The sequence below is a fragment of the Herpailurus yagouaroundi genome, unplaced genomic scaffold (assembly GCF_014898765.1).
Source record: "Herpailurus yagouaroundi ecotype Mexico unplaced genomic scaffold, PumYag 161, whole genome shotgun sequence".
NCBI classification, from domain to species: domain Eukaryota; kingdom Metazoa; phylum Chordata; class Mammalia; order Carnivora; family Felidae; genus Herpailurus; species Herpailurus yagouaroundi.
In genome coordinates this window covers 9,625,273-9,646,146 of record NW_024412402.1, presented here as the reverse complement: position 1 = coordinate 9,646,146, position 20,874 = coordinate 9,625,273, and the positions used below count along the sequence as shown (strand labels likewise).

The following is a 20,874-nucleotide window of genomic DNA, read 5'->3' as shown; positions in this document are numbered from 1 at the left end:
GTCCGTGAACATCTCACAAAAGAGCTTTAGGAGAGTGTCTGATCCCAGGTTAGGAATGACCTTTACCCCACCAGTTAAAGGAAGAAAACCAAAACCCTGTCCCTTCTTTTCTTGTACTTGCATACAATGTCCAGAAGGAACTTCCAAGGACAAGACTGGCCCAAGGGTGGCCTGACATTCACCTCTTTTGAATACTGAGCCACGTGAACTTAGAGCCTATTCAAAATACAGATCCCTTTAAAAACACTCTTTCCTGAAGCCCCAGGCTGGGAGTCAGGACTCAGGTTCTGGTCCCGCCTCGCCCACACACTGACTGTAACTTTGGGTAACTCACACATAGTCATCCACAAGGTTCCATTTAGTTATAAAGGTCTATCGTTTGAGACTCCTCAGCTAGATTCTCTAAGGGGAGAGACGGCTTGGCCCGGGGGCATTCGCCCCACCCAGCTAGACGCCACTCCCTCCCTGGGACTCAGGTCTTCAGACCAAGCGGACCAGGACTGTTGTGTGAGTCAGGAGGACAGAAGGTGCTGATGTAAGGGAGCAGATGGAACACCCTCAGCTTTTGGAGACGTGTCTATCTAGGTTCAAATCCTGACCTTGAGCGGTAGTCATTTAAACTCTGAGCCCAAAGTTCCTCATCTATAAAATAATATCAACTTCGTGGGTTAAGAGGGTTGCATGAGATAATATTTGAAAAGCACCTGCACATAGAAGGTAGTAAACAAATGTTACCATCTTTTCTCGGTCCCTTCATCAGAGCAGCAAAAACACTGGGACACAGAGGAGGCTGTTTTGTCTTTCGGTTGGTTTTCTTATGCAAATCCATGAAACACAGACTTCTCAATTGGTTCTCCTAGCAATTTTGTTGCTACACACCCAAACCTATGTAGGCTGCTCACACCACTGGAGCAGAAAACAAAACCCACCCGACTTTGCCAGCTTAGGACTTCAGGGGGCTTAGTTTTCATTTGTCTGCATGGAGAAAACAATGCCAAGTGGCCTCTGGGAAATGGCACAATGAGTCTCCAGCTGGGAGGGGGCAGAGTAGGGAGAGGGGGAAGGGAGAGATGGAGAACGTCAGCACTTCCTGAGGCTTCCCAATGCAGCAGGACTGGGAGCTCGGGGCGTGAGGGTTCTCTGCCATTTCATGGAGGACCTTGGGCTCCTCCAGGTCTCTGAGCCTTTGGTTAAACCATTACACCCACATTACAGGTTTGCCGTGATTAGATTAGACACCTCGGAAGTGGTCTGTGAATGTTAATTTTTCCTTCCTTCATTCTTTAAGAGCAAGGAGGCAAAGGCCTTCAAAGAGGAGACATTCACACAACTGCCTTGTAGCAAATGGGCCTGCAGAGATTTAATTGATGTAGAAAATACAGGCTTGTCACCAGAGTTGGTTATAACACGTGAGCTAGCCCCGAAGCACACAGAATGAGCTAAACAACAAAACAGACTTTTTTCCCCCATGGCAGACTGATGCCTACAAAGCACGTGGGAGGAGTAAACAGTTTCTTAGTCCCTGACAAATGCACGGAGGGCTGGCAGAAATTTGGTGTCTATATAGGAGAGAGGCAAGGGCTACCCCATAGCTTTCGAGACAAACAGGGGGGCATTTTATTTAACAGTGGGACAGATGTCAGAGTACATCCCCTCTGTTGGGAAGCGGGGTCTGCAGGGAGCTCAGAATCCTCACTGCCAATGCCAGGTGCAGCCTCCCAGCTCCGAGGAAGGGTGGCGGGGGTAGAAACAAGAAGAGAAAACCAAGATGAGGACCAGAAGCCATCCCAGACTTTTTGTATGGCTTGATGGCTTCTTGAAAGTTGTGTGCTTGCGACCCTGAGACTCTAGCAGGGAGGGCTCTGGGGAGGAGCCGGAGGGAAGGGAGCCCTCCTGAGGACAGTCGAGTCCCAGGAGAGAGAGGATGAGCAGCAGAGCTTCCAGGGGCTGGGGGTGGAGGAGGGACAGCTTCCAGCAACCTCTGGCAGGGCTCTGGGCCCGATCCTGAGATAGTCGAAAGGAGAGACCAAGTGCTCAAGAAAGGAGACATTTAAAAAAAGAGAGAGGTCTGATCTCTATGACGCTGAGGTATTAGAGCCTGGTCCGAAGGTACAGACATGCGGGGGGTGGGGAAGCTTTGTTCTGGTAAATTAAGGACCATACACACAGAACCACGGGAGTCCCAGCACTGAGTGCCCTGCGGGTCCAAGGGATCAACTCCGCTCCCAAGGGAGGCCCTTGGCCTTGGAAGGCAACTCCTTTAATCCCTCCTCCTCCCCTGGAGGGGCCCTTGGGGCCGATGACCCCCCGACCAGTGTTCCTCGTCCACACAGGAGCTCACAGAAGTCCACACTTTGCAGCCTGAGAGACATGGTCTCAGGGGGGCAGCTCACAGTTTCGGGCCCCACCATCCTTTCCATCCAGCCCCGGCCCCCGTGGCTCCTCTGAGTGGGGAAGCTGGCAAACAGGGGAGGACGATGCTTTCTCAGAAGGAAGAAAGCACAGGCAGCTCCTCAGGCACTTGGTCTGGGTGCAGGAGAGGCTCAGGGCCTCAGTAGTGATACACCTTCAGCCTATTGTTCTCATCCAGGCCCAGCTGCAGGAAGTCAGAAGAGGCTGCCAGCCTGGGCCCTGAAGAGAAGAGACGTCTGGCGGCGAGGTGAAGGAAAACTCCGCGGTCAGTTAAGTGCGTCCAGCGAAGGGCCAGAGGCCAAACGGGGCCGTCCTTGGACCCCCGGGGCCCAGCTCAGCCATCCTAGCAGCTACAGCAGGAACGGAGCAAGGCTCAGGGACCAGTCAAAGGATACGACTTGGGGTCATTCTTGTAACGCTGTAGCCACTTTCGGTTAGCCTCGATCAGGCCCTGGACGTCGGTGCTGCCCACCTCGGACACCTGGGGATGGGCCCGCTGCAGGAGCCGCAGCTGCTCGCTGGGAAGGAGGAGCACAGCGTGGGGAGGAGGGGAGGAAGGGGCTGTGTGGAAGAGCCCACAGGCCAGCACTTCTCCCTCCTCCCCTCTACACGCCAGCCTCTGCCTGCTTTAGCAGCTCAAAGCTTCCTCTGCTGGGGAGAATGCCCCTCGGGGAGGGCGAGCATCAGGTCCCCAGAGAGGCGGTGGTGAGCCCCTCCTCTGGTGAACACTCCCGACGTCAGCCTGGTCCCGGTCACTCTCAGCAGCCAAAGCTTTCCCCTCTCTTGACTCAAATACCCACCCAGCCTCAGCTCCCAAGCGGGCCAAAGGGTAAATGACAGTGCTTAGGGTTGGGGGCCTGTGGGGTGGGGACGCAGAGGACAACTTGGCAAGGCAGAAGATGAATGGGAAGTTAACAACAGGTTTAAATAATTGCCCATCTGTCCTTCCCACTGGGTGCCCCTCTCGTGCCAGATGTTGCTCAGCAGGGCTGAGGGAAGAAAGGAGCCCATGAAGCAGACAACGAGCTTGATGGCAAAGACAAAAGCCACACTCAAGGGCAGGAGGGGCCTGGGGAAGGAGCAGGGTCCCAACAGGGGCTGATTTCTCCCTGCAGAGATGCTACCAGGCAGCTTCTTCACAGAGCCAAGCCAGGTGAGGACAGCTGCCACGGGACCCCAGTGTTTTGGCCTTTTCTCTCAGCGTGGAGAGGCACCTCAGACCCGGGCAACTGCGTGACTTGGAGGCCCATCCAGGCTCGCTCTCCATGACCAGAGTTCTCCCCTGGCGGGAGGCACAGCAAAGCAGCAGGGCTGTGTGGTTCACCTGAGCCCCGAGGGATGCTTACCTGGCCGACACATACCCCAGCCTGTTCTCCAAGGGGGCAGGGCCGGTGCTGAGGAACGGTACTCCAGCTGGAAAAGTGGGGGCAAATCGTTCAGAAACGGGCACTGGAAAGCAGCCCCAGCAGGCTGCCTCCCGGCTCATAGGCACCTCCTGCCTCGCACAAACACACCAAAACAGGGCCAGTTTCAGTGGTTGCAGGGGAGAGACAGATAATAGGAATTGTCCTATTATTTCTAAAACTTAATCTGCTTTTCACATTCTTCAGCAGGACTGAGAGACCAGGTGAGCACTGCCCGCCACCCCCCCTCCCCCGGCCCAGAAGCACTGGGAAGCTGGATGGCCAAGCGGTAAGGAGCAGAATCTTGAAGTCAGAGAAACATGGGGTCAAGACCCAGTGTGTTACTTACTCCCCGGGTACCCTGAAGCATCTCCCTTAACCTGAGTTAGTTTTCTCATCTGTAAAGTGGGGATAAATTAATACTACCTCAGAGCGTTATTAGACTCCTGCCGGCCCATCATACAGTGTACAAGATGGCATCTAGTGAGGAGGAGGAGGAGCTCTGAGGGTCTGCTGAGCTCTGGATCCCATCAGAAAAGCTCCAATCAGAGGCGCCTGGGTGGCTCGGTCAGTTAAGCGTCTGACTTCAGCTCCGGTCATGATCTCTCAGTTTGTGAGCTCGAGCCTTGCATCAGGCTCTGTGCTGACAGCTCAAAGACTAGAGCCTGCTTCGGATTCTGTGTCTTCCTCTTTCTCTCTGCCCCTCCCCCACTCACCTGTGTGTGTGTGTGTGTGTGTGTGTGTCTCTCGAAAGTCAACATTAAAAAAAAATTTTTAAAAGGCTCCAGTAAATCATCATGACCCACAGAGCCTGTGGCCGCAAGGTGACCCACGGCCGTAATCAACAGACCGTGCCAAAGCTGGGGGTGGCAAGGGGCAGGCAGGGGAGGAAGGGAGGGAGGCTTACCTGGAAAATATTTGCGCCACTTCTCCACCAGGAAGTCATCCACTGTTTGAGCCGCGGAGGAGGAGAGCCTGGGGCCCAGCCCCGGGTCCCAGGCCCACTGGGTGGATGAGGGTGTAACCAGCGGCGAGGGTGAGAGCCGGGAGGGGCAGGCAGGAATGGAGGTGCTCCCAGCGGCCCGGGGCGGGACGTGCGCTGGCGTGGAAGTGAAGAGAGGCAGTGGCGGCTGCGGGTTGAGGCTGCCCAGCATGCTGAGGACACCATTCAGCTGGCTGCTGATGCGCTGCAGCGAGCTGCTCAAGTAGTAGATCTTGTTGGGGAAGGTGGCACTTGTGGTCAGGTTCACTGAAAGGCAGGGACTCGACCTCAGGGCCCAGAACGGCCCCTCCTCGCCCCGTCTGCCAGACCACAGCCCCTCGGCTCATGGGGAACAAGGGGGACGGCAGGGCTTCAGTGGTCCAGAAGGTGCAGAGCGGAAGCTGGCCAGGGGAAAAAGCCTTCCAGGGTTTGGGCAAGGAAGGAACAGGAGACGGTCCTCTGCCCCTTTGCAGACCAGAGCAGCAGAGAGAACCCCTCCCAGAAGGTGGCATTGGAAGGTCCCTGCACAGTCAGGGGGCCCCTGATTCTTTCTGCCCTGGGTGCTGGCAAACCCCGACGGGTCCCTCCTCCTGACCAACCCTGAGTACCTGCCCCAGACCCTGGCTCCCAAAGGCCTGCGCACACCGAGCTGAAGGAGGGAGGCTGCCCCTCAGGCCCCCAAGCCCCTCCCTCTCCATGGATACTGTGGTCCCCCTCTGGGCTGATGCCACCACTCACGGTGAGGCAGAGGGCAGGATTCAGAACTTGCGCTGCTCATGTCTTCAGTGTCGCTGAGATCGAAAGTCACCACCTTCTTGGGGGGGGCGCCTCTCAGAATGTCCTCATCTGGGACCTGAGAGATACAAGCAGTAGTTAGTGCTGACCCCTGCCCTGTGCGTTCTGCCCGCCGCTCTTGCGACATGTTGAGGTTTGGGGGCTCTCTGGGACCCCAGGTTCTGGCACGGGCTGTCTTGCATCACAGGGGGAGGGAGGTGGAGGCTAAAAGGTCACAACGGCCTGAAACACAGGCAGCTGGGACCACAGCCCCTTCTCCCTGGCAAACTCCCCCTACAGGGACTGTTCACCCAGGCTTCCCTCCTGCCTCACCCACACCTCTGGCATCCGGGGGAAAGTCGACCAGGCCACTAAGTACGTCCATTCCTTACACGAGGGGCACACTTTTCCTCAGGAACCATGGCAGGGGGAGGGCAGGGGAGGGGCCAGTCCCTCTCTCAAGAACCTGCAGCAAGAGGCTCTGGGTCTGCTCGGGACCCCCCCCCCCTCCCCCCCCGCCCGCACAGATCTGTTCAACAAATGCAAAGTCGAAGCCGCTGCCCTTTTCACCAGCTCGGGAGCCCCAAAGGCCCAGCACCCCGCAGCAAGAGACCAAAGAACCCAACCACATCCCAGGAACGGCAGGAGGCGGCCATGGCCATGGGGCCGCACCTCTTCCAGAAGAGAGGACTCCAGCTGATTCAGCTTCTCCTCTTTCTTCTTCAGCAGGTCGTGGCCCTTCCGCATGGCCGACTTCATCTCATCCAGGTGCCGGGTCTCCTGCAGCCAGAGAGAAGGGGGAGGACGCAAATGGGGCTACGCGCGGATGCGGGAGGCCCACCTACAAATTCACCTGAGAAATACTAGTTTTCATGAGGTCGTGAGAATGAAACGACACAGTGCGTGTTACGTGCTTAGCGCTGTGCCCGCACCTGACACGCTCTCAAGGGGTCCCTGCCATGCTCCAACTCCCCTATCAGCACTGAGCAGAGCAAGGACAGGGCCGGGGGCTGCATGCAGACGCCCCGGGAAGCCTGCCCCTCTCCAGCTCTGAGCACCCACACAACGCTAAGGGAGCTTCTGCCAAGACCCCTCTTGATGGCCCAGAGATCTGTGATCCTAACACAGAGTAACAATGAAGTTTCTCTCCTTTCATTGGAAGGTAGGGCGTCAGAGAAGCAGTTCAGTCTTCTGCCCAGGGTGCTCCAAAGACTCACTTAGGAACCGAGTCTTTAATGTGATGGAATGGACAAGCAAAGCACTGGCTGTGAAGTTTTAAAAACCTGACTTGTACTTCTCATCTAGAAAATGAGAGTAGCCACTACTTTGCGCATCATCTACGGTCACATGAAGAGCAAATGGCCACTGGAGAAAGCATTCTGCACGTGCATATCGACATGCAAACGTAAGGTGCTTCCTCGTCGTGGAGATAGACAACCTGCATCACCTGCCCCATCTCCCTAAAAGACTCATCCGGTGACCCCAGGGCCTGCGTGGCCACTGTTGTGGAGTCCCCAGAATCCACCAAATCCACCAAAGGTGGATGTTGCCCCGCGTCCCCCAGCACCCCCCCCAGGACTGGCAGGGTCCCCTCGAAGCTCCTGACCTCCTCCAAGTCCTTGCGCACGTCTTCCAGGGCCTTGGTGCCCGGTGGATCTTGGGCGGCTTCCTGAGCACCGGCCAGCTCCTGGCGCCAGTGCTGCTGGGCGGCTTTCAGAGCCGTCTGCCGCCTCCGCATGGAGCGCGTCTGCCGCACCAGGAACTCCTTGGCACTGCGGAGGGCTAGCCCCTCGGCAGAGAGGTAGTGTCGGACGCTGTGGGAGGCCAGGGCAGAGGGGTTGGAGAGGGAAGCGAACGCTCCGAGAACCCCCTGCTGTGGGTCAGTAGACCACTTCCCCAGGAGAGGCTCGAGGGGAGCACAGACTATGCCGGGCTGGGCAGTGAGTGGATGCCGCCATTAGATACCTACAGTGTGCAGCATGCTGCAGAGTCGTCCTGCCCTGTCTCTGAAAGGGAGGGGGCTGGGGGCCTCCAGACAGATGGCCAGACACTCCCATCAGCCTGACCCTCAACCAGAAAGCAGCGGATGCCAGCAGGCGGTATCAATGGCCCCAAGGGCACCTTCTGGGCTGGCCAAAGGGATTCCCTTGGTCCCTGGACCCAAGCCCCACCGGTGACCACAGCCACCTCATTTCAGTTAGCCCCGGATCTGTGAAGGCATCCCTTCAGCAAATGCTGGACCCAAACTAAGGCTATCAGGACTCACCTGTCCAAGGATAAGTCGGTCTCCTCCTTGCTCTGGGGGAGAGAAGAGGATACCTCTTTGGTCTGGTTCTAAGGACACACAGTAGAAAAGACCCACTGAATATTAGACACACTGCCAGCTCAAGGGACCCCCGAGCCCCTCCCAAGGGCCCGAACACAGAAATGGCTCCGTCAGCTGCTTCGCACTGCCCGCTTACAGTTACCATCGGACCGACGGGGACGGGGGACTAGGAACAACAAGGCCCGGAGACCGAGGATGCATATAGAGCGGAGCCAGACCCCCTCCTGGAGCCCCAGCCCGGCCACCCTGTCCCTTGCAAGGCACAGAGAACTCACTGTCCCAAGGGATTTCCTCAGGTCCTCAATGTGGAGATCTGGCTCAACACGTGAGGAGGCATTGCTCTCCTTAGCTGCCAGCTCATTCAACACCTCCTGCTTCCTCTGAGTTTCAGCCTCCAGGTCACTGTGATGGGAAAGGGGATTGGGGGTGGGGGAGAGGCAGGCTCCCATGATGGAACAGGATAGGTGGCACACTGTCAGGACTGCTAGTGTGGGCGTCAAGCCCCCATCTCAGGGAGACAGCAGGACCGTCTCCATCCCTTCACTTCCATCAAAGCCCCGGAGGCAGGGCTGGGCCATGACCAGTAGACCAGGGACCGCCACCCACCACCACCCCCCCCAACAACAGCTGTTCACAGCCTCTGAGCCCCCACTCCCTACAAAATGCAGCAAAAGCCCCTCTGCCAGGCTCCACCCCTGCTGTTCAACTGAGAAGACAGGGCCCAGGAGCATCAGAGGGCAGGCAAGAGGCAGCAGGAGTGGCCAAGTGCAGGGTGCCCACCCTACCTGACTTGTTTCTGCAGCCTCCGCCTCTGGATCTGCAGCACATCCACCTGGGACTCTAGCTCCAACTTGTGGGCCCGAAGCTCATCGAGAATTCTTCGGAGCTGTTGGTTTGTCTCCAACAGATGGGTGTGCTCCTTCTTTGCCTCCTCCAGGTGATGATGGTTGGCTGTGGCTTCCTGGGGGCAGAAGAAAAGCTAGAAGCACCTAGAGCCACGTGGGGCAAAGGCAGGGAGCAAGAGGACAGGAAAACTCGAGGAGCACGGCGGGGAGAGGGTGGTCGCTGTGCCCACTGTCAGGAGCCGTGCAGGCTCCATCCACCCTCCACAGCCCCACCCCTGGGGTCCGCTCAGGACCCCACACGGCCGGGCTATCTGCGGGATGCTGCCACCATAGTTGGGGACCCTAATGACCTGGACAGATCAGGTGAGCACAAGGTGGGATGTGGGGCAAGAGGGAGAGAAGGGAAGGGAGAAGGAATGGGGGAGAGAGGAGGGAGGACAAGACAGGTGGACACACCTCGCTCTCCAGTGCCACCTGCCTCTGCACTTCAAGGAGCTGCTGCCTCTCCACTCGGGCAGTCTCCTCCTGTGGGGGAGGGAAGGACATGGGACCCTTGGCCATCCCCAGGCCCCAGGTCTAAGGGGCAGGAGGACCCATGCTCTCCTATGGGAGCTATGACCCCACGGTCAAGGGCACCTGGAGATCCTGTCCTCAACTCCCGCTCTCTCACCTGGATGTCCAGCTGAGCCAATCGGGCCTTGACATCTTTGGTTCTGGTTTCCAGTTCCACCTCTAAATTTTGGAGTTTCCTTTCCTGCACAGAAATAGGTGGAGTGAAAGATGTAAGTGTAGAAAGAGTGCAAGGCATTAGCTGGGGGTGCAGGAGGGAGTCCCAGAGCCAGATTCCATAGCACGCCCTCCAAGCTGGGCTCGGGCCTCCTCCCATTTGCCCTTGCAGGCTCCCGGGAAAGCGCCACACCTTGTTTCTTCCTACGGGGGGCAAGGAGAGGCAAAGGTGCCAACCCCAAACCCCCAGGGGGGCTGACCTCCTCTAACCCTGGGGATGGGCCCTGGCCTGGAAGACGAAGGCACTAACATGCCCTGGCTTGGGGATCGCCATGAGACCCCCACTCCAGAAGCTGTCAAGGCTCAGATCCGCTGCTGCCACAGATGCCTGCCTCCAGCACTCCTCCTCCTGCACAGAGGTATCAGAGTGGGTTCACCCTCCCCAGTCCCCAGTGGCAGCCCAGAGCCCCTACCTGCTCCCGGTGCCGCCGCCGTAAGTCCTCCAGCTGCCTATCCTGCGTCTGCCTCACGGCCTCTAGTTCACGCTCGTGCGACCTTCGAAGGCGCTCCAGCTCACAGGTCAGGTGTCCCAGGAGTTCAGCCCGCTGCTTCCTCTCCTGCCCAGAAAGTGAGGCTGTGGGCGGGGAAACTGCAGCGCCCCCCCCCCCCCCACAGCCTCGGGTCAGCAAGGTCAGGGACCCCATCAGCTCCCTGGGGTTGGCTCTTCAAGGAGAACACTGCTCTCGTCCCCCAGAAAGCCCGCACCACTCTCTGCCGCGGATGCCATTAGGAGGACCCCGGCCCCATCCGCGGAGTCTGCCTCTCCTGCTGTCCCTCCATGTGCAGCTTCCTTCCTTAAGGGAAGAGAGGCCACTGCTCTTGAGCAAGTTCAGAATTGGCCTGGGGAGGGAATCAACTACATTTTATCACACGCTGGTCATTCCTCTGTGGAAAAGACTGTACAGAAGAGCTGGGATATGAGTTCCGGTCAGTGGGGTAGTGGCCTAAAAGTCCTGGGGCAGAGGCCCTGTGGCCCCTGCTCATCCCTAGTGTGAGCAAGCCGAGCTGGCTGGGTCCATTCTCTCACCCAAGGGCAAAGGCTGAGGATGGGCAGAGATCTAAGTATTATTTGGCTCTTGCTAGACTACTTCTTAGTGTCCTGGGATTGCAATTAACCCTGATGGCCTAGTGTCGTCAGGGTAGCAAAAGTTGAAGGCTCTGGAGTCAGACAGCTGGGCTTGAATCTTAGCTCCTTGACTTATTGGCCTGGAACACTTGGGAAAGATGCTTACACTTCTGTCTCCTCGGTTCTAAACTGGAGGTCACAATAGTCCCCACCTCCTTGGGGGTGCTAAATGAGTCTGCACACATCAAGGGGCTGAGACCAGCGCCGGCAGGGGTAGGAGTTCCGAATCTGTGAGCCGCTACCCCTCTGGGAGGGGATGCAGCCTGCCCGCTGCGGGGCGAACAGGCAGGACGGGGCCGCGATGCCACCTCTGCAGGGTGCAAGCCGCCGGCTGCCGAGGACGCGCGGTGCGTGTGAGTGCGTGCGCCGCGCATGTGCGCCGGGGAAATTCACCTCGGCTTCGTACTGCTCTCTGGCCTCAGCCAGCACCTGCTGGTGCTCCTCCTTCATCCTGTCCATCTTCCTCTCGTGTTCCCTCTCCACCTGCTGGCGCTTCTCTCGCAGGAGGTCGCTGAGCTGTGGGGCAGGCAGCAGGGATGCAACTCGTAGGCCCGAGGGTGGGCCGGCACGTGGTATACACAAACACGACCTCCGCGCACGCATGACACATGACGTGCACACGCACCGCCCCCGCGCCCCTTCCCCACTCGTGTACGGGGGTGGGGGTGGGGGGTGCGGGGGGGGGGGGTAAGTGCCCAGCCTCCAGGGAACTGAGGCACAGAGGTAGAACCAGACGTTCTAGCCCCAGCCGAGCCATCCAAGGCAAAGCAGGGCCCCTGGGGCCGGGATGGAGTGCCCGTGACAGGGATACACGAAGTCAAAGGAGCAGACCAGCATTTACCTCTCGCTCGTACTGGAACACTTGGTGAGCCTTCAGATGAGCCCTCTGCTCTGCCCGACCAAGGCTCTCCTGCAGCTGGGCCTCCTCCCTCTGCTGGGCCTCCTCCATCTTCTTCTGGAGGCTGGAGACAACCTGAGGAGGTCCCAGCCCAGGGGACATGACACTCAGCACTGCAGAGCGACTTCAGGGACTCGCTTGCCAGGGGCCCAGCAGCCAGCCCCACTGGGGTGGGGGGGTTTCAGGCGGAGGGAGACTCCCACCCTAGCGACAGGCACGGGGTGGAGTTCGCGAAGGGGCCCTGAGGCTCACGCTCAGGGACCAGGATGGCCACTCCACCTTGCAGGCCAAGGCCAGCTGCCTCTCACCTCTCTGTGCTTGGCCTCCAGCGAGGAAGAGAGCCGCTCCAGCTCAGCTCGGTGCTCACTCTCCAGTGCTGCCACTGCCTGAGGAGCAACAAGGGGCCTGTGAGGGATGCAGGGCGGGGAAGGCGGACCAGGCACTGACCCCGGAGGGAGGAAGGAATAGCCAGGAGAACCGTGCCTGACTCCCGTCAAGCCAAAGGGCCAAGGGGAACCACAGGCACAGCTTTGCTGCCCCAAAATAACACAGTCCCTAAAGTCTGCGACTAGCAAATGAACAGGAACATGAAGGCCAGAGTGGAGGGGCTTTTCGGTAAGCCTCGGGTCACTGCTTCCATCCCCCAGCCCCTGGGCTAGGCCACAGGTACACAGGTGACACTTGTGCCTGTGAACAAGGGCCCAAGGCGGTGAGGGCTGGAGGTCCAGCACTAACTGCCTGAGCACCCAGAGGACAGTACAGTGACATCCTCCCCCACCTTGTGTGGCTGCTCCTGGTCTAAGAGCTGAAGCTCACCGTCGCCCAAAGAAAGAAGGTCGACGTGGCCTGGCTGTGCCCTACTTCCGCCTCTCATCTAGAGACGGACCCTCAGGAGACAGAGGATTGGAGGCCCAGGGAGTAAGGGCAAAGGAGAAAATCCTCCTCTACATGTGCCAACCTCGCGAAGGAGAGATCAAAGTTCATCACAGCTGCCCCTCGGGGACAGGGCCCCTTTGTCTCAGAACCTCTGGTCTGGCCCGGGTTCTTTCGGTCATGAAATCTGCCCAAATCCAGGGGCCATTTCCCCTCAAGCTTCTTCACTGTGGCTACTGCTGGCCCCAGATGGAGCCCTGGATACCTGCTCTTTCCCCTCCTGCACCAGGCAGACCCGGGCTAGCACCTGCCCCGAGACGGCCGGGTCCACACGGGGCAGTGGGCCCGGACAGCCCACCTGCCGTCTACCACCTCCCGTGCCGGCTGTGTGGACACCTCCTCTGTGCCCGGTCCCCCACCCCGCACGCCCAGCCCGGCGCCCAGCCCCTTCCCAGGCAGCGCCGGGGCACGTCAGACGGGAGCCCCACGCCGCTGGCTCACTTCTTTCCTCTCGCCCTCCAGCTGTTCCCTGAGCTGCTGCAGAGCCCTCTCCTTCTCGGCCTTCAGGGAAGCCCGCTCTCTCTCCTCCGAGGCCTCCATCTCTTCCTTGAGCTGCTCCAGCATCTGTCTGTTCCTCTGCTCCAAGCTGGCCCTCTCGGCCTTCTGGAGAGACTCCGACTCTTCTCTCAGCCTCTGCAGGGAAGCCTCCTGCTCGGCCCTGTGCAGACAGACAGAATGGGCCAGGCCCGGGCACTCGGGGGGCACCGCGTGGGGCAGGAGGCTCACGGCGCACCCTCACCTGATCTGGCTCTCATCTGCTTCCACATGGGACTGCACCTGGGCCAGGAGCTGGGACAGCCGCCGGCTTTCCTCCTCTCTCATCCGAGTCTCCTCTTCTTCGGTGGCTTTCCGCAGCTGCGCCTTCAGGGAACTGGGAAGGAAAAGAAAGGCAAGTTTGTTGGAGGAACCGCTCTTCTAGTCATCAGCCCTGACTCCCGGCCTCCACAAGCCTGCAGGTTGCCTGCGAAGTTTCCTAAATCTGGGTCCTGCTGCCTCCCTGTAATACATCCCATATAAAGAGGGGGGCGTGAACTCTATCCACTCTTTGCTGCAGCAAGCAGAGGGACAGGCTGCTTGATCCCAGGACAGGATTTCTGCCAGAGGTTTCCCCTTGCCTGTAAATGCACCTCAGCGCAGCATTCGCTCCAGGACAGACGCAGTCTGACCCCAGCCCCGGGGTGGGTCACATCCCCTCACTGCCCCCGATCCACTGTTGGCAGCCACATCAGAGGAGACACCGCCTCTCAACTCCACCACGATCCTCCTCGCCTCCGGGCCTTTGTTCATGTGGGCGCCTCTCCCCAGAATCCCCTCTTCTACCTGACAAACCCATATTTGCCACTCAACGCCCGGCTCCCTCCTCTCCAAGAAGCCTTTCCAAGTTCATCGACTAGCCTTTCTGTTCCCATCGCCCTGTATATGAAAGACCTTCCTTATCCCACGCATCACAATTCATCTTTTGTAGGTCTGCTTTCCTGACAAGTCTGGGAGCTGTTCCAGGCAGAATCAGGTCTTCCACTTGGTTATATCCGAGGTGTTGAACAACAGTAGCTAACATGAAGCAGGTGCTCCGTACGTGTCTGTCAAATTTGAACAGCATCGCCCAGCCCCAAACTCAGAAGCAAGTGCCGATGACCCATGAGGGATGCCTTATTTACAGCCAAACGACAGTAAGCATTTCATCCCAGGCAGACATCCCCCTGCCCACGCAGCCCCTACATGACCAGGGGCTGTGTGCTGTGCACTCAGGGAATTCAAGCCTAAGAGAAATACGATTCAGAAGACAATTTCTTAGAAAAGCTTCCTAGTGAATTCCAAAGGTCATCTTCAATTTCAAGTTATCTACACCACTGCTCTCTTCCATCCTGATAGAAAATTTGAGTTAAATAAAAATCCTCCCTTCTAGATCCCCCCAGAAACCCTTTTTCTTCTCTGTCCCATGGCTCCATTTCACACGTAGCACCACAGAATGTTAGAGCCGGAAGGGTCTTGGCAGGTGAAGGCCTTCATTTTATAACTGTCTCTCTTCATCTCACAACTAAATTCAATTTCTTCATTTTATGACTAAAGAAACTAAGGGTCAGACTGCCTGTCTTCCTGCCTGCCTTCTGATTCAAGAACTATTTGCTACAAGGTCAGCTATGGCTTCCAGAAATTTATACCAACTGAAGTTTCCCAGCAGAGGCGGCCCCACCCCTCAGAAAGGCTCATGCGTGAGCAGAAACCGGGTTCTCGCAATCAACTATTTCATAGCGAGTCCGACAAGGCGCTGCCTGCAGAAAAATCACTTCGTGGAGGCCATGGCCATCACTGATTTCAACTGAAAACCAAGAGCTGCCATTTACTGAGCAACTACTGTGTTTCGGGCCCTGAGTCAGATACTTTTGGCACGTGGAGTCTTCACCACGACCTGAGAGGGCTCTCGGACGCCCCTCTGGAGCTGGGGGTTTGGCGAGGGACGGAAAGCACAGTCAGCCAGGCCCAGGGTGGCCAGGAAGAGAGGAGAAGCTTAGACGGCTGGCAGGGAAACACAGCCAGGATTTCATCCAAGGCTCTGCCTGTCAACATCAGCTAAGTCTTACCCTGTTTGGGCAGGCTCCTGCCCGAATTTTCATTTGGCTGGAAGAGGAGGATGCTGCCTGGCAGGGGACACAGGAGGGGTGATAGAAGGATGGAACCTGGGTCAGCAGGTCCTGTGTTGGGCTAATGAGAGGGTTGTCCCCAACCCCTGGGTGGCTGGGGGTTGGTTTTCTATTAGTTTCTCTGAGCATAAGCATTTTCTACACTCTTTGCTATGTATGCTATAAAAGTAAGTCTACCACTTTGGGATGTTCTGTCCAAGAGGAAAAGATTTAGCCTTCAGTTACATGGTTGAGTAAGTGCAGAGTCTGTTAACACCTTTTTGTCGTACCTGTCCCCTCCTGGGCCTATGGCAGATTGCCGATCACCTTGTTGGTGGCCCTTCTCCCAAGCTCCCTTCCTAAAGGGGCCCTGATTTTATTCCATCAGGTAAAGAGGCCCAGCTGAAGGAGGACATTTCCCAGTTTCCTTTGCAGCCAGAAGTAACCAATGAGATGTGAGTGGAAATTATTGAGTAAAATTTCCAGGAAAACTCCTTACAAGAATAAGCAGCAGTTATTAGGTGAAGTTTCCAAGAAAGAGCCTTAAAAGGGACCGAATGAGCTAGAAGGTACCAGTTTTGTACTCTATCCCTATTCTCCCTGCTGGCAGCACAGACACGATGACTGGGGATTCAGCAGGACGAAGAGGCCCTGAGAGTAACAAGCACTCAAGTGCAGAGAGATTAAAGGACCACCAGGGACCTGGTGACTCTGAAGCCGCTGTGCCAGCCCTGGACAGCCTTTTCTTATGAAAGTAACCTCCAGCTTATTTATGAAGTATACACACGATCTCATCCACACAGGCCCGGCCCAGCCTTAAGTGTCTTGCTTGTTGAGGGCCTCCCAGCCAACACCACAAAGAGTAGGAACCCAAATGAAACTTCTGGATCCTGGGAAATAGCACCTCACACCATATTGTGTGGTCCCTACCAATCTCGCTGGGTCCCAACAGGGCCCTGACTACCAAGAAAGGGGGCAATGACTACCAAGAATGGGCCCCAGGGACAAAGTGCCTGGGTTCTACTGGCTCTGCTGCATTTTTTAAATTTATTTTCTTATTTACGTGAGAGAGACAGCATGAACAGGGGAGAGGGGCAGAGGGAGAGAAACAATCTTAAGCAGGCTCCACGTTCAGCATGGAGCTCGACATGAGGCTCAACCCCACGACGCTGGGATCGTGACCTGAGCAGAAATCAAGGGTCGGATGCTCAACTGACTGAGCTGCCCAGGCGCCCCCGGCTCTGCTTATTAACTTCAATACCTTGGACATGTTACATAACCATTCTGCGCCTCAGTTTCTTCATCTGTCTGGTAGATCCTTTAACATGATAGGGTTGCTAGCAACACCTCATGGGACCCACTCTCAGGACGAAACCAATTAGCAGCTATGAGGCACGTGGACCCGTGTAATCTCTCAAAAACTGTCAGCTGGTCCCGCTGTTATCACGCCTCCCAACTCCCTCCCAAAGAGAGGAACCAGGAAGCCCATTCCTCCACAGAGGCCACCGAGGAGGAGTGTTGGTGGGGCCATGAGTGTCCGGGGTGGGAGGAGGGCTTCCCTTCCTCCCCATGTCACCTCGAGACCCAGGCAGCTTGCGTAAGGGGAGGGACAGGACCTGAGAGACTTCTCTTTCTGCTGGTGAAGCTGGAGGACCTCCTCTTCCTCCTCCTGCCACAGCTTCTCCCGGAGCTGCTGAATCTTCTCTCGTTTCGATTCCAGAAGCCGCCTCTGGTCTTGCTCCAGGTCGTGGGCCACGGCCTCCTCCATGGCCCTCAGGGAAGCCTGCTTTGGGAGAGTTGCAGGCTCCGCAGCTCGCCTGCCAAGGGTGGAACAACACTCACTAGCTTTACTATCCCACCTTTTACACACACACAGAACAGCACACACGCAATCCTAATGGGGGGAGGGCCCAGGGTCAGGAATCACATACGCAAATCAGCTCACGCAAGGGGCAGGCAGGAAGGCTACCCCCTCAAGGATCCGGGCAGTATTTGTTCACAGGGCAAGCCTCACTGTGGCGGTCCAGGAAGAAGGGTGGCCCATACTGGGCTCTCAGTGGACCTGGTAGGTTGTAGCCCGAAGTACAAACCTGAAGATGTGGCTCAAGAGCTGACAGCGATAGGGAAAGACTGAAGCTCTGTCCCCAGTGGGTTCTTCCCCAGGACGGTTCACGGCCGTTTCCGTCTCCCCACTAGGGCTCTGCCTGCTCCTTGAGGCTCACGCCAGCACCTTGGGACACCCCCAGAGGCTACTCTCTGCCTCCCAAACTGAACACAGGCCAATGCTCATGAGCCAGCAGGAGAAGCCGCAGCATGTCTCCGAGCCCTGAGACCCCCAACAGTCCGTGGAGGTCCAGGAACAGGAAATCTCCTCCCACGCTGCCTCAACAGCCAGGCAGGAGACTGCTCCCTAAGCCAAAGAGTGTAGCAAGAGTGCACCAAGAATGCCACGCTCCCATCTCCTTGATGACGCCACGTTTGCATCTGCTTGGAGTTAACTCAATATTTGGAAACGGGTAACAGAAATTCAGAGCCGACGTGGATGCACAAGGTGGGTGGTGAGATGAGGAATAAAGGTTAAAAAGATGGCTGTGTGAAGGTTGCTATATTGCTTGTATTCTGGTTCTTGAAGGAAATGCCCAGAGAGAAACCCAAGAACATTCAAGGCCATGAAAGCATCAGGGGCTAAAAGTACTGCACACCCCAGAGCAGCTTCGTCCTAAAGGCCAGTGCGAGTTTGCAGCCCCCGCTCCCTCAACCTGACTGGTCTCGCCTCACAACCACCACCCCCCACCCGCCCCGATGGTGCACGGGCGGCAGGCCAGGCACGCTGGCCCCGTCAGCCTCAGCAGCGCGTGGACACGGTCCACTGGGGAGCAGTGGGGCAGGGGCTGCAGAGGGGAACCGGCCCCCGACTGGGGACGCGGGACCCCCTTTCCCCTCGCTGCAGCAGATGGAAGGCAGCAGGCGGGATCAGATTAGAACGGCAGAAGAAAACGCGGGCTTTGGAATTCCATCTCAGCCCCTCGAGACCAGAGAGAGAAGGAAGACATAAAAGGCTACTGACATCTCTGAAATACCAAGAAAGCTCTTTCCTCCCCCCTTTCCTAAAATCATAACTCAGCCTGGAAATGGCCTTGAGCCGTGCCTTCGACTGTCTTCTGCTCTCAACGCCGCCCCGGCCCCCCTTCCAGTTCCCGGCTCTCCTCCAGACCCCCTGACATAGCCCAACCGATGCAGAAGTGAGAGATGTGGCCGCCACCTCCTCTGAGAGTCCTGCTCTCGGAAAGGACCTCCCCCCCGCCAGCTCTCCGCCTCATCAACCCTCCAACTCATTTCCAGCCTTGGCTGAAAACATCTTTTCTCCCTGAGACGGTACCTTTTAATGTCTCTCTCCCCTGTGGGCTGCGGAGCTATGTGGAGCCCCAGGGATAGATGCTGTGGAAAGATGGGGCCTCAGACGGCGTGGCAGCACGTGCCCGGGCCACAAGCCCTGGCGAGCACGCCCGCACACCTGGCACGCGGGCCTCTTCTCCGTGTCCCCGTTTTAAAGCTCTACGATCCCAAACGCCCAGCTTAGGTCCAAGGCAGTCAACGATGCCCTGAATGACTGAGGAGACAACTGGGAAGATGAAGCCTCCAGAGGAAGAGGCAGGTCTGATTTCTAGGCCGCTCCTCGGGTGTCAGCATCAGTGAGACCCAGTTTCCGACAGTCGGTGGCCAAGAGGGAGGCTCTGTGCGGGCATAATCACCTCAGGCCGGCCACCAAGTCATTGCGAGACAAGAAAGAGAAGACGCAAGGAGGACAGGCAGTGGGGAGGAGGGAGGCTGTGGCACCCAGGACATTCGGAAATGGCTGTGCCACCACTACAACCGCGAAGAGATCCTGTCCCCTCTCGGGCTCAACCCAGGGGTTTTCATTCATTCACCCCCCCCCCGGGCCCCCTTTCTACGAGCACCTCAGGAAAGACGCCGGGATCACCAAGGGGAGGCAATCCCTGTGTCCCAGACCCAGGCCTTCTGGCCTCACAGCGCTTGCTGGCCGGCCCTCTGCCCCTAACTCCTCCTGAGTGGCTTGACAGCATCTGTGAAAGGTGACGGATTCTATGAATCATGGTTTTTTATTTGGTGTTATTTTATGATGATGACGTTTTGACATCTTTAAAAGTTTGCTGGCAGAGAGACTGGCCCTCCAAGGATTAGCCAACTCTATGTGAAAGAACATGTCTTTCATGTATATGAAAATATATATATGTATATGAAATATGTATATGAAAGAACATGTCTTTCATATGCAAACCAACCGATCCCCCAGGGAGGCTAGACCACAAGCATCTCCTTACATAACTCACACCAGGCAACTGGAGGGCCACCCCCATAGCCCAAAGCCCACCAAAATCATTCATACTGTCAAATCCTACACTCACTCAAGGTACTTACCCTGCCTCGCCTATTCCTTCCCAGGGAAACCCCAACAAAGGCTCTAGGCTGTGCTCTCCCTTCTCGCCTCTTCTGCCTCCTGACACACCCTGGTCATCCCCCAGGTGGCCTGGCATGGTGTGGCAGGCCCTCTTCTCTCTGGAAGCGTAAGTAATAAGTTCTTCCTTAATGGCACCGGCCTGTTGTTGTCACTCAGTCACCTCCATAAATCAGAACCCCGCAGGTACAAACAAATGAAACACAGACACAGGGCCACTCCTCACAAAACACAGACACGTAGCTGTGAACATGAATGACAAGGACGTTACGGGGCCTGAAAAGACTCCGCAAAGGAACGGAAGATACTTCCTAAGGGTTCTGTGTAAACTGTGTGGTCAAGGAATGTCTCTCTGAGGCCCAGAAGGGGCGGCCTTGTTGGTTTGGGAGGAGAAACACAAAGCAAGGGGACTCATCAGCAAGACAGGGGGGAGGAGCCTCACTGCCCAGCTTCCCTCCCAGAGGCGCCAGGAAGACACCTTCTGACCTCTGCCCAGAGGGTCCTGTCTCTGAACCACACTCGCCTCCTGTCCTCGTAGAAAACACCCTGACCTGCTGTGCACAGCCCCCAAGGAGACTTGGGAAAGCCAGGTCGTTCCTCAGGGTCAGAGCTGTCACCACCTGAAAAGTGGGGCTGTCCCTTCCCTACAGCACTCTGCAGTGCTGTGGTGAGGACAAAAGTCATGAGCTCACGTGCACTGCCAGCTCTCGGCGGCACTGCCTGTGAGTAACCAGTGCGTGAACCCGTCTCTAGTCAACGGCCCGAGTCCCAAGAGCTCAGGATCCTTTTGTACCGCTCGGTTCACAGATGGGAAAATTTGCATAACCCTGGCTCCTCTCTGTCCCTGTAGAGAAAAGGAGCCGTGGCTGCACGCTGAGTCGGAAGTCTAGGGCTCCAGGGACCAGAGCCTCGTCCTAGTTATGCAACCGACCGGCAACGTGACATTGGGCAGATCCCTTCACGTGAGCCTCAGTCTCCTCATCTGTAAAAGGGCTGGGAGGGGAAAGGGAAATGGGAGGAGGAAAGCTCACTGATCTCCAAGTCTTAGAAGTGCTGGTGAGCTTTGAAGCCAGGCCCAAAACACATATACCGGATACTGCATAACTCCGTCTACATCCCGTTGGAGAACGGGAAAAACGAATCTACAGGACAGAAGCCAGAAGAGCGGTGTCCTGGGGTGGCGGACTGAGAGGAAAGGGGCGTGAGGAAATTTCCTGAAGGGACGGGAATGTTCCACATCTGATCTGCGTGTAAATGTGCACTGACTTGTACAGTTCACATTTATGTGCTT

At 57.0% G+C, this 20,874-nt stretch overlaps 1 protein-coding gene across 7 annotated transcripts in view; it reads right to left on the bottom strand.

The window, feature by feature from the left end:
- Nucleotides 1-1,335: 1,335 nt before the first annotated feature.
- The window catches only part of CEP164 (centrosomal protein 164), a 73,160-nt gene continuing 53,621 nt past the window's right edge, over nt 1,336-20,874 (bottom strand). For 4 of the 7 annotated variants that reach the window (XM_040483133.1, XM_040483132.1, XM_040483137.1 and 1 more), the window contains 20 exons: nt 19,547-19,684; nt 16,723-16,923; nt 13,225-13,356; nt 12,927-13,143; nt 11,861-11,938; nt 11,496-11,627; nt 11,048-11,170; nt 9,942-10,085; nt 9,413-9,496; nt 9,199-9,267; nt 8,683-8,858; nt 8,173-8,299; nt 7,838-7,905; nt 7,178-7,385; nt 6,244-6,351; nt 5,536-5,650; nt 4,723-5,064; nt 3,759-3,825; nt 2,808-2,930; nt 2,552-2,648 (listed from right to left, as the gene is read on the bottom strand). In XM_040483133.1, the coding sequence (XP_040339067.1) occupies nt 2,552-2,648; nt 2,808-2,930; nt 3,759-3,825; nt 4,723-5,064; nt 5,536-5,650; nt 6,244-6,351; nt 7,178-7,385; nt 7,838-7,905; nt 8,173-8,299; nt 8,683-8,858; nt 9,199-9,267; nt 9,413-9,496; nt 9,942-10,085; nt 11,048-11,170; nt 11,496-11,627; nt 11,861-11,938; nt 12,927-13,143; nt 13,225-13,356; nt 16,723-16,923; nt 19,547-19,684 (2,749 nt within the window). Of the gene's footprint in view, nt 2,649-2,807; nt 2,931-3,758; nt 3,826-4,722; nt 5,065-5,535; nt 5,651-6,243; nt 6,352-7,177; nt 7,386-7,837; nt 7,906-8,172; nt 8,300-8,682; nt 8,859-9,198; nt 9,268-9,412; nt 9,497-9,941; nt 10,086-11,047; nt 11,171-11,495; nt 11,628-11,860; nt 11,939-12,926; nt 13,144-13,224; nt 13,357-16,722; nt 16,924-19,546; nt 19,685-20,874 lie in introns of all 7 variants that reach the window. The other 3 variants (XM_040483134.1, XM_040483136.1, XM_040483131.1) reach the window with 2 other exon arrangements.